General features: G+C 41.0%; 1 protein-coding gene across 1 annotated transcript in view; it reads left to right on the forward strand.

Annotated features, from left to right (window-relative positions):
* The window catches only part of LOC115226024 (receptor-type tyrosine-protein phosphatase T-like), a 92,115-nt gene that overhangs the window by 6,420 nt on the left and 73,342 nt on the right, over positions 1 to 12,353 (forward strand). The window contains exons 2-4 of the mRNA XM_036514805.1: positions 1,231 to 1,317; positions 7,058 to 7,210; positions 10,278 to 10,436. Coding sequence (XP_036370698.1) covers positions 1,231 to 1,317; positions 7,058 to 7,210; positions 10,278 to 10,436 — 399 coding nt within the window. The remainder of the gene's footprint in view (positions 1 to 1,230; positions 1,318 to 7,057; positions 7,211 to 10,277; positions 10,437 to 12,353) is intronic.

A 12,353-nucleotide genomic window follows, 5' to 3' on the forward strand; every position in this document is an offset into this window, starting at 1 on the left:
TTAACTCATCGTTACCAAATCCTATCTTTCTTTTCTCCGGTTCTAAATCTCAAGAAAACCAATATCTACTCTATTTTACTATTTTACTCTTTTACTCTTTTACTTGTTTCAGTCATTTGACTGCGGCCATGCTGGAGCACCGCCTTTAGTCGAGCAACTCGACCCCAGGACTTATTCTTTGTAAGCCCAGTACTTATTCTATCGGTCTCTTTTGCCGAACCGCTAAGTGACGGGGACATAAACACACCAGCATCGGTTGTCAAGCAATGCTAGGGGTACAAACACAGACACACAAACACACACACATACATATATATACATATATACGACAGGCTTCTTTCAGGTTCCATCTACCAAATCCTCTCACAAGGCATTGGTCGGCCTGGGGCTATAGCAGAAGACACTTGCCCAAGGTGTCACGCAGTGGGACTGAACCCGGAAACATGTGGTTGGTTAGCAAGCTACTTACCACACAGCCACTCCTGCGCCTATATATATATATATATATATATATATATATATATATCTTCTTTCTTTCTTCTTTCTTTCTTTCTTTCTTTTTTCCCCTTTCTAATTTTAAAAAAAACTTTTTTAAAACATAAATATTCTTGACAAGTCATACAATGACGAAAACCGGTTGAATAAATATATATTTATATATTTTATCAATTTCTCATTTTATTAAAATTTTCTTTCATTTGAGCATTCTGCATTTAAAAAAAAAAAAAAAAAAAAATTTTCCTTACTTATCATTTCTCCACGTGCGGTCAACACAACCCCACCATTTATTGATCTATATATATACATATACATATATACGACGGGCTTCTTTCAGTTTCCGTCTACCAAATCCACTCACAAGGCTTTGGTTGGCGCGATGCTATAGTAGAAGACACTTGCCCGAGGTGCCACGCAGTGGGACTGAACCCGGAAACATGTGGTTGGTTAGCAAGCTACTTACCACATAGCCACTCCTGCTGTATAAATTTTGTAGAATTTATACGATTATGATATTATAGCATTAATTATGATCATGACAGTGAGGTTTCGTTCTGTGATTTTGTTGAAAAGTTTACATTCAAGTTTTCATTGCCACTAAAATGTTTCAAGAAAGGACAGTTCTATCACCGAGAAAAACATAAATATAATTTCTTTGTATTCTGTTTGATTCCTGAAATGTCACACTTTATGTCTTCTTAAAGATAAACTTCTGTTTTCATTACATTAAAGCTGATTGCAAAATCACCAAAGGAGATTGCGTCGCAGATGATAGGAGGGTAGACCAGTTCTGTAAAGGAAGCTGTTTCACAATTCCTCGTAAGTTTAGAAATATTAATCGTATTTAATATCACTTGATTTAATAACATAATACAGCTCTTATTCTCATATCTTGTATCATCCATCATCTTTTAATAATTTTATAATCCGTCGATAGAATGTGATATTCTGTGGTAATCTGTGTCTTTGCTGTGCGTGCTGTGATATATATAACTACGTCTGTTACATATAAATAGAGAATACCAAACTCATTCCCGATGGATACCGTATTTATTACAACGAGTGGCTTGTAAACGTATCTAACGAACGAAAGCGAGTTAGATACGTTTACAAGCCACGAGTTGTAATAAATACGGTATCCATAGGGAATGAGTTTGGTATTTTATTTCTTACACACGAATAAACGACCATATTTTATTAACCCAATAACTAAATTCTTCACGTTTAGTTGTAACTTATGAATGACAAAAGTAGTGCCGTCACCGTGACCTCAGGTTATCATCATGGATTGACCAATCAGAAGCAGCGCTGTCACCGTGACCTCGGGTCATCACCATGGATTGACCAATCAGAAGCAGCGCTGTCACCGTGACCTCGGGTCATCACCATGGATTGACCAATCAGAAGCAGCGCTGTCACCGTGACCTCGGGTCATCACCATGGATTGACCAATCAGAAGCAGCGCTCGCAGTATCTGACATATGTTAGATACCAAAAATATCTCAAAGTGTTCTCACTCACATGTGTGTAATAATTACGTGTACATGCATGTATCACACACATAAATGAAATACTGGTTTCAGTCTATAAATTTCCATCACTGTAAAAACAAGAGAGAGAGAGAGAGAGAGAGAGAGAGAGAGAGGGGGGGAGAGAGAACCATGATTTGTCAATTTTATAAGAATCCAAGGAGGAGATTCGAGTATCTCATAAGAAAAAATACATATTAATGGGTTACTGTTGTCTACTGTTAGGTAGAAAACAAGTAAAGTTGTCTCATTGGCTACACATTAAAAAAAATATGTAACTTGCTCAATTAATTTTAAAAATTGAAAAGAATGAACTATGATGTATTTCAAAATGGTTACCGTTTTTTATAAAGAAATTTAAATGTAGAGGTGTTAATATACTCTCTTTTACTCTCTTTTACTTGTTTCAGTCATTTGACTGCGGCCATGCTGAAGCACCGCCTTTAATCGAGCAACTCGACCCCGGGACTTATTCTTTTGTAAGCCCAGTACTTATTTTATCGGTCTCTTTTGCCGAACCGCTAAGTAACGGGGACATAAACACACCAGCATCGGTTGTCAAGCAATGCTGGGGGGACAAACACAGACACACAAACACATACACACACACACACACACATACATATATATATATATATATATACATATATACGACAGGCTTCTTTCAGTTTCCGTCTACCAAATCCACTCACAAGGCATTGGTCGGCCCGGGGCTATAGTAGAAGACACTTGCCCAAGGTGTCACGCAGTGGGACTGAACCCGGAACCATGTGGTTGGTAAACAAGCTACTTACCACACAGCCACTCCTGCGCCTATAGATATAGTATATCTTTGTTTATAACATTCACGTGATAAATACCAATGCCAAATTTTATCTTTTCTCTGATTTAGTTCTAGTTATTAATATAAGTATGAATTTTCGAGTTTATTAAAGTTTAAAGTAGACTTCATTTTTCAAGATTGTGAAAGATTTAAACGCCACTCCACAAATGTTGACAAAGTTGTTATAGCTGGGATATTCAGTTCCCAACAAGACCTGAAGGCATATATATATATATATATATATATATATATATATATATATATATCTATATATAACGGGAAGCTTTATGAAAATAGACAAAAGACGAAGGCAGGTGGAAAACAAACAAACAATTGTATTAGTATGGCGCTCAGGAAATATAAATAAAACAAGTCTTTAACGTTTCGAGCCTACGCTCTTCAACAGAAAGATACAGAGAGAGAGAAAAACACAGAAAGAAGGAGAGAAAAAAAATGCGTGCAGTAACTGACGAATCAACATGGCGATCTGATTTTGGCCAGAGGTCAAAGATCAAACATGAGACGCGAGAGCGAAATAAGGGGAGATAATAGGGTTGATAATAGGGTTGAATGACCCTAGGATAGGTCTGGACAGGCGTATGTATAGGATTGGTGTATGTATTAGTATGTATTAGTACGTATTAATATATATATATATATATTATATATATATATATATATATATATGTGCGTATGTTATCTTCTTCGAATGTTCAATCTTCAATTTATCCCTTGACTACGAGTCACCTCTTACTGACTTTCCTATGAGAAAAAAAAATCAAATGAAAGGAACCTCTTAGATGTATCTTAGAACTTCCATATTTCAAGAATTTACAAAAAAATAACAAAAAACCTATAAGTCTGCACTGATGAATGGCACCTTTCTGTTGTTGGTTGACCTGCTGAAAACATTCGTGTCCGATGGCATCACTTTGTCTCCAACAATTCGGTGCGACACCAGTGCAGAATCACCTCCCTCCGACAAGTCATCCTAACGAGACGTCTGCGTTGGCTGGGTCATGCCCTCCGTCGTCAACCAGGAGAATTCATCTACGAAGCAATTGCTCCAGCTCCCCTTCAGTGTTGGCGAAAGCGATGTGGTGGACAACGAAAAACCTGGCTGATGACAGTCGAGGCTGATCTGGAACCCAACCTACGAAGCAATTGCCCCAGCTCCCCTTCAGGGTTGGCGAAAGCGATGTGGTGGACAACGAAAAACCTGGCTGATGACAGTCGAGGCTGATCTGGAACCCAACCTACGAAGCAATTGCCCCAGCTCCCCTTCAGGGTTGGCAAAAGCGATGTGGTGGACAACGAAAGAAACTGGCTGATGACGGTCAAGGTTGATCTGGAACCCAACCTATGAAGCAAGTGCCCCAGCTCCCCTTCAGGGTTGGCGAAAGCGATGTGGTGGACAACGAAAAACCTGGCTGATGACAGTCAAGGCTGATCTGGAACCCAACCTACGAAGCAATTGCCCCAGCTCCCCTTCAGTGTTGGCAAAAGCGATGTGGTGGACAACGAAAGAAACTGGCTGATGACGGTCAAGGCTGATCTGGAACCCAACCTATGAAGCAAGTGCCCCAGCTCCCCTTCAGGGTTGGCGAAAGCGATGTGGTGGACAACGAAAAACCTGGCTGATGACAGTCAAGGCTGATCTGGAACCCAACCTACGAAGCAATTGCCCCAGCTCCCTTTCAGGGTTGGCGAAAGCGATGTGGTGGACAACGAAAAACCTGGCTGATGACAGTCGAGGCTGAACTGGAACCCAACCTATGAAACAATTTCCCCAGCTCCCCTTCAGGGTTGGCGAAAGCGATGTGGTGGACAACGAAAAACCTGGCTGATGACAGTCAAGGCTGATCTGGAACCCAACCTACGAAGCAATTGCCCCAGCTCCCCTTCAGGGTTGGCGAAAGCGATGTGGTGGACAACGAAAAACCTGGCTGATGTCAGTCAAGGCTGATCTGGAACCCAACCTAGGCCCCAATATCTACGGCATTCGCCGCTGGAATAAGGAGTGGCTGGAGATCATGCGGTCGTTAGCCTCAAATCGTTTGTGAGAGATGCAGCATTGAGGATGAATAAAGCCAGCTCAACCCACCCCGGGTGAATGCTCTCAAGTCAAGTCTGCTGAAATCATACCCTAATGTTCTGAGAAAGAAATGGACGCACTGGATAATGTAGAAACGGGATAGACATGGGTGTAAAGCCTTTAATCATCATTGTTCGACCGTGGTCGAGACAATGGAATTTACTATGCTACGCCAGACTTCACGGTCCATCATGGCATTACGGAGGTCCTGTTGCTGGATGCCTGTATCCCTGGAGATTACATCAGGGTAGGAGAGTGTGCGCCCTCTGGTATCGCGAGTAGATGGCTTCCAGAGGAGAAGAGCAGAAATTACCGCATTTTCAGCTCTACAACAATGTCCAGCAAACTGGACTCTCCTACCTTTCACTAGAGATGACACAGGTGGTAGTTTCCCATATATTTGCATTTTGGTTGGATGACGCTTCCACGAGAGATTTTGAGCTCTCATAAGGAGGCGAGCGTAAGTTCCATCCAACCACCTCTCAAGCTTCTTTGATAACGTCCAGGTTTCTGAGCCATATAGTAGAATTGGTTCGACTGTGGCTTTGAAGATTTTAAGTTTGAAATCTCAACAACCCTGCAACCTATGGCTCTGAGATGATACTGGTGGTAGTTTCCCATATATTTGCATTTTGTTTGGATGACGCTTCCACGAGAGATTTTGAGCTCTCATAAGGAGGCGAGCGTAAGTTCCATCCAACCACCTCTCAAGCTTCTTTGATAAAGTCCAGGTTTCTGAGCCATATAGTAGAATTGGTTCAACTGTGGATTTGAAGATTTTAAGTTTGAAGTCCCTACTTAGATTTGATGACCAGATCTTATGCATGTCATGCATAAGATCTGGTTTAATCATTAATCAGTTCAATCAATGCTGAATGATAGCTAAATAACAACAAGAGCATTAAACGATGAGTCATTAGATATTAGGGAAATATGTAAATAAACTTGAAGCCTCAGAATCTGTAGTTCTTAATCCCTAATTGCCATATCCTTTCTATGTCTGAGACCAAAATTATGCGATATATAATAAATTAATGTTAAAAGTAGATAGAAGAGCATCGTAGAAGTAAACAGTATGCAAACTGAATCTAATAGTAATACGTAGATTGATTTACGGAGATGTACTTGCATAGCAAGTGATTTGATCTGAGATCGTGTGCTGAAACAAAAAAAAATATATATATAATATATAATATAATGAAATTATTGTATACAGTGCTCAGGTGCACCACAACTTGTCAGAAAGTGCATATAAAGTACATGCAGTAATGTAGAAATGTCTGGAAAGCGAACAATGTATGAGTCAGATACATGCTTGTGTGTGTATGGAGCGGAGAAAATCAGGTGTAAGTGTTGGCGAATCTCAGGAAGCATGGAAGTTTTGAAGGATGCAGTGCTCTGACATCTAACAACTGATGCCAGCAGTTTGTTCCATGCTCCAGCGTGTGTATGGAGGGGAGAAGATCAGATGTAGTGTTGGTGAATCTCAGGAAGCATGGAAGTTTTGAAAGATGCAGTGCTCCGACATCTAACAACTGATGCCAGCAGTTTGTTCCATGCTCCAGCGTGTGTGTGGAGGGGAGAAGATCAGATGTAGTGTTGGTGAATCTCAGGAAGCATGGAAGTTTTGAAGGATGCAGTGCTCCGACAACTAACAACTGATGCCGGCAGTTTGTTCCATGCTTCAGCAACTTTCAGCGTGAAAAAAATGTTTCCTGAAGTCATGGGAGCTGTGCTGTTTTCTTACTTTGTAAATATGTCCACGGGTGTTAGATGGGTGGAGTTTGAAAAGGTGCTCAGAGTTATTGTTTGTACGATGGTTGATAATTTTATGGGTGTCTGCCAAGTCAGCGACAAATTAAACTTAAATGTTGAAGTGAATCGAACGGCTTTTGTGTGTTTCTTAAATGGCTTACAAACACCTTCCACGCTGCAATTGTAGATTGATTTATTTCTCATCATTGAGATTGTTCTTTATAAGGTATGAATCTTCACCCTATGTTCATCTAAAGACGTTTGTATATCTTAGATATTCATTAATATTAACAAAATAAATTTCGTGAATTGTTGAAAGAAGTTTTGTGATATTGTTGGTATTTTATCTTTCTAAAGAGCATTGTGAAAACCATAAAGGAGCTGACTTATTTGGAAAAGACCAAAAGTTCCAGTGTCACTGTAAAAACATTAGTAACTGTGGTTTCCGGATCCATAGTAAATGTGAAGGAGGATGCTTACCTGGATATAAAGAGCCATATTGCCAAACACGTAAGTAAAATACAATTCTATATTTAAGAGATGAGGAATTGTGTGCATTATCTACATTATTTACATTATTTATATATGTATATATATATGTATGTTTGTGTGTGTATATGTTTGTGTGTCTGTGTTTGTCCCCTAGCATTGCTTGACAACCGATGCTGGTGTGTTTATGTCCCCGTCACTTAGCGGTTCGGCAAAAGAGACCAATAGAATAAGTACTGGGCTTACAAAGAATAAGTCCCGGGGTCGATTTGCTCGACTAAAAAAAAGGCGGTGCTCCAGCATGGCCGCAGTCAAATGACTGAAACAACTAAAAGAGTAAAGAGTAAAAGAGAGATATTTGCTCTCATCTTGTTTGTTGTTAACATAACGTTTCGGCTGATATACCCTCCAGCCTCCTTCAGGTGTCTTGGGGAAATGAGAACCCAGGTTCGAAATTTCCCCCAAGACACCTGAAGAAGGCTGGAGGTTATATCAGCCGAAACGTTGTGTTAACAATAAACAAGATGAGGGCAAATATCTGTTGAATGTAAATAATGTAAATAATGTAAACAATGCACGTGAGTAAAATATTAGCAGGATTGCTGAAGATTATATCGTAAAGTGTACTAGCCATCTGAATGTGGCTAGCCACTGGGGGTGGGTGTTACTGACGCTTTTAGCCCCAGGAGATCGACAATGCTTTCAGACAGTTTTCCTAAATCAGTGACTGTGGTTGCTGGGAAAAACATTAAATAGTTATTCGCAAACAGGTCTCCTTCATCGAAAACCGGTGTTTACCATACGTTGACGAGAGGCAAAAACCTCGAAACTATAGTCCGTATGTATCACTTAGGTTTTCGAGGGAGGATGACCTCCCTTTGCAAATATCATAAGGGCACAGAAATTGTGTCTAAAGCCAGCTGGAGACGTCGATCTCCTGGGGCTAAAAGCGTCAGTAACACCCACCCCCAGTGGCTTGCCACATTCAGATGGCTAGTACACCTTACGTTGTCGAGCGGTTACTGTTTATATCTCGTTCAGAGATTTATTATTGCTTTCAGACAGTTTTTCTAAATCAGTGACAGTGGTTGCTGTGAAAAAACGTTAAATATTATTTGCAGAGGGTCTCCTTCATCGAAAACTGGTGTTTACCATACGTTGACGAGAGGCAAATACCTTGAAACTATAGTCCGTATGTATCACTTGAATTTTCGAGGGAGGATGACCTCCCTTTGCAAATATCATAAGGGCACAGAAATTGTGTCTAAAGCCAGCTGGAGACGTCGATCTCCTGGGGCTAAAAGCGTCAGTAACACCCACCCCCAGTGGCTAGCCATATTCAGATGGCTAGTACACCTTACGTTGTCGAGCGGTTACTGTTTATATCTCGTTCAGAGATTTATTATTGCTTTCAGACAGTTTTTCTAAATCAGTGACAGTGGTTGCTGTGAAAAAACGTTAAATATTATTTGCAGAGGGTGTCCTTCATCGAAGACCGGTGTTTACCATGCGTTGACGAGAGGCAATTACCCTGAAACTATAGTCCGTATGTATCACTTAGGTTTTCGAGGGAGGATGACTTCCCTTTGCAAATATCATAAGGGCACAGAAATTGTGTCTAAAGCCAGCTGGAGACGTCGATCTCCTGGGGCTAAAAGCGTCAGTAACACCCACCCCCAGTGGCTAGCCACATTCAGATGGCTAGTACACTTTACGTTGTCGAGCGGTTACTGTTTATTTCTCGTTCGGAGATTTATTAATGCTTTCAGACAGTTTTTCTAAATCAGTGACAGTGGTTGCTGTGAAAAAACGTTAAATATTATTTGCAGAGGGTGTCCTTCATCGAAGACCGGTGTTTACCATGCGTTGACGAGAGGCAATTACCCTGAAACTATAGTCCGTATGTATCACTTAGGTTTTCGAGGGAGGATGACTTCCCTTTGCAAATATCATAAGGGCACAGAAATTGTGTCTAAAGCCAGCTGGAGACGTCGATCTCCTGGGGCTAAAAGCGTCAGTAACACCCACCCCCAGTGGCTAGCCACATTCAGATGGCTAGTACACTTTACGTTGTCGAGCGGTTACTGTTTATTTCTCGTTCGGAGATTTATTAATGCTTGAAGATTATATATTCTGTTTAAATTACAATTTCCTGAAACCTGGGCTGACCGAAAGTTATGTATTTCTGATGATAAATACAATTGTTTAACGCTTGACTTTCATTCCAAACATTTTAATTCTGATGACTAAATCGAAATTTTAAGTACGACATGGAAAAATATTAAGGCCTTCTGTATATAGAAAAATGGAGCCCGCCCCCAAATACTTCATTAATGCACAAGTTTGCAGATAGACAGGACTGTGTTGCATTTATAAAACGGTTTTCATAAAATAACGGTTTAACTAAATCAGAATTAAAAGGCTGCGAGCTGGCAGAAAAGTTAGCACGCCGGGTGAAATGCTTAGTGGTATTTCGTCTGCCGCTACGTTCTGAGTTCAAATTCCGCCGAGGTCGACTTTGCCTTTCATCCTTTCCGGGTCGATTAGATAAGTACCAGTTACGCACTGGGGTCGATATAATCGACTTAATCCGTTTGTCTGTCATTGTTTGTCCTCTCTGTGTTTAGCCCCTTGAGGGTAGTAAAGAAATAGGTATTTTGTCTGCCGTTACGTTGTGAGTTCAAATTCCGCCGAGGTCGACTTTGCCTTTCATCCTTTCGAGGTCGATAAATTAAGTACCAGTTACGCACTGGGGTCGATATAATCGACTTAATCCATTTGTCTGTTCTTGTTTGTCCTCTCTGTGTTTAGCCCCTTGTGGGTAGTAAAGAAATAGGTATTTTGTCTGCCGTTACGTTGTGAGTTCAAATTCCGCCGAGGTCGACTTTGCCTTTCATCCTTTCGAGGTCGATAAATTAAGTACCAGTTACGCACTGGGGTCGATATAATCGAATTAATCCATTTGTCTGTTCTTGTTTGTCCTCTCTGTGTTTAGCCCCTTGTGGGTAGTAAAGAAATAGGTATTTCGTCTGTCGTTCTCCAATTTTTCAGTTTAATAATCTAAAATAATTTTTTTCTTTCTATACAGGGAAATATCATGAATTCATAAAGAATGAGTCTAGTAAGACAAACAAGCATTCGTATCTGTTTTCCTCTGATAACAAAAAGGAAGTGAAACCTCCAATGAAAATACGATTTAGGAACAAATACAGATTTAATACAGTAGAAATTTACAGTAATTATTCTGGTGAGAAACATTTCTTTTTCTAATACATTGTTGATAATGATTGTAGTGGTTATATAGTGGAGGCGCAATGGCCCAGTGGTTAGGGCAGCGGACTCGCGGTCGTAGGATCGCGGTTTCGATTCCCAGACCGGGCGTTGTGAGTGTTTACTGAGCGAAAACACCTAAAAGCTCCACGAGGCTCTGGCAGGGGATGGTGGTGATCCCTGCTGTACTCTTTCGCCGCAACTTTCTCTCACTCTTACTTCCTGTTTCTGTTGTACCTGTGGAGGTGCAATGGCCCAGTGGTTAGGGCAGCGGACTCGCGGTCATAGGATCGCGGTTTCGATTCCCAGACCGGGCGTTGTGAGTGTTTATTGAGCGAAAACACCTAAAGCTCCACGAGGCTCCGGCAAGGGATGGTGGTGATCCCTGCTGTACTCTTTCACCACAACTTTCTCTCACTCTTACTTCCTGTTTCTGTTGTACCTGTATTTCAAAGGGCCGGCCTTGTCACTCTCTGTGTCACGCTGAATATCCTCGAGAACTACGTTAAGGGTGCACGTGTCTGTGGAGTGCTCAGCCACTTGCACGTTAATTTCACGAGCAGGCTGTTCCGTTGATTCAGATCAACCGGAACCCCCGTCGTCGTAACCGACGGAGTGCTTACATCCGGTGGTTACATTTTTTATGACGGTAAATTGAAATTAATTTGTTTTAAATTTACAGCATTTAGAGATTATTTATTGATGATGGTGGAGGATATCGACTCTCTCTTTTACTCTTACTCTTTTACTTGTTTCAGTCATTTGACTGCGGCCATGCTGGAACACCGCCTTTAGTTGAGCAAATCGACCCCGGGACTTATTCGTTTGTAAGCCCAGTACTTATTCTATCGGTCTTTTTTGCCGAACCGCTAAGTGACGGGGACGTAAACACACCAGCATCGGTTGTCAAGCAATGCTAGAGGGACAAACACAGACACACAAACACATACACACACACACACACACACACACACACACACACATATATATATATATATATATATATATATATATATATTATATATATATACGACAGGCTTCTTTCAGTTTCCGTCTAAAAAATCCACTCACAAGGCATTGGTCGGCCCGGGACCATAGCAGAAGACACTTGCCCAAGGTGCCATGCAGTGGGACTGAACCCGGAAACATGTGGTTGGTTAGCAAGCTACTTACCACACAGCCACTCCTAAAATGCACCATAAAAGTTCAATAATATTGAGATCTGGGGACTGTGGTGGCCAGAAGATAAGATGTTCGACTTCACTAGAATGTTCTTCGTGCCATTCAGTAACAACTTTAGCTGTGTGAATTGGTGCATTATCATTCTGAAAATTACGTTTCCCGCCGGAAACAGTTCCACAACCATAGGATAAATTTGATCAGATAAAATGTTAAAAGAGTCTTGATTATTAATCCTGCCATGAAGGGAAACCATTGGGCTGGCGGATTTCCAAAATATAGCCCCTCAGATCATCACAGATCCTCCTCCATGTTTAACAGTTAGAAAAATGCAGTCTGGGTCAAATGCTTCTTTTGGCTCTCTCCGCGCGTATACTTGCCCAGTGGTCAGAAATAAGGTAAAAGATGACTCGTCTGAGAAAATAATATTCCTCCACTGCATGTTGTTACTTCACTCTAAATGCTTTGCAAAGTTTGTTTTTGAAAGTAGTGGTTTTCTGATTGCAGCCCTCCCGTGAAATCCGGTGTTGTGCAGCTCCCAGCGAACAATTTTTGTGAAAACTGGGTTCTCGAGGTGGTCATTAAGCTCAGCAGTAATTTTGGGAGCTATACTTTTGTGATCCTTTCTAACAATTCGCGTAAGAGTCTGACAGTCCCTATCTGAAAGTTTTAGTTATCTTCCGGTATTTTGTTTCAACGAGGAGGTTTTTCCCTC

The sequence above is a fragment of the Octopus sinensis genome, linkage group LG29 (genome assembly GCF_006345805.1).
Source record: "Octopus sinensis linkage group LG29, ASM634580v1, whole genome shotgun sequence".
Classification (NCBI taxonomy): Eukaryota; Metazoa; Mollusca; class Cephalopoda; order Octopoda; family Octopodidae; genus Octopus; species Octopus sinensis.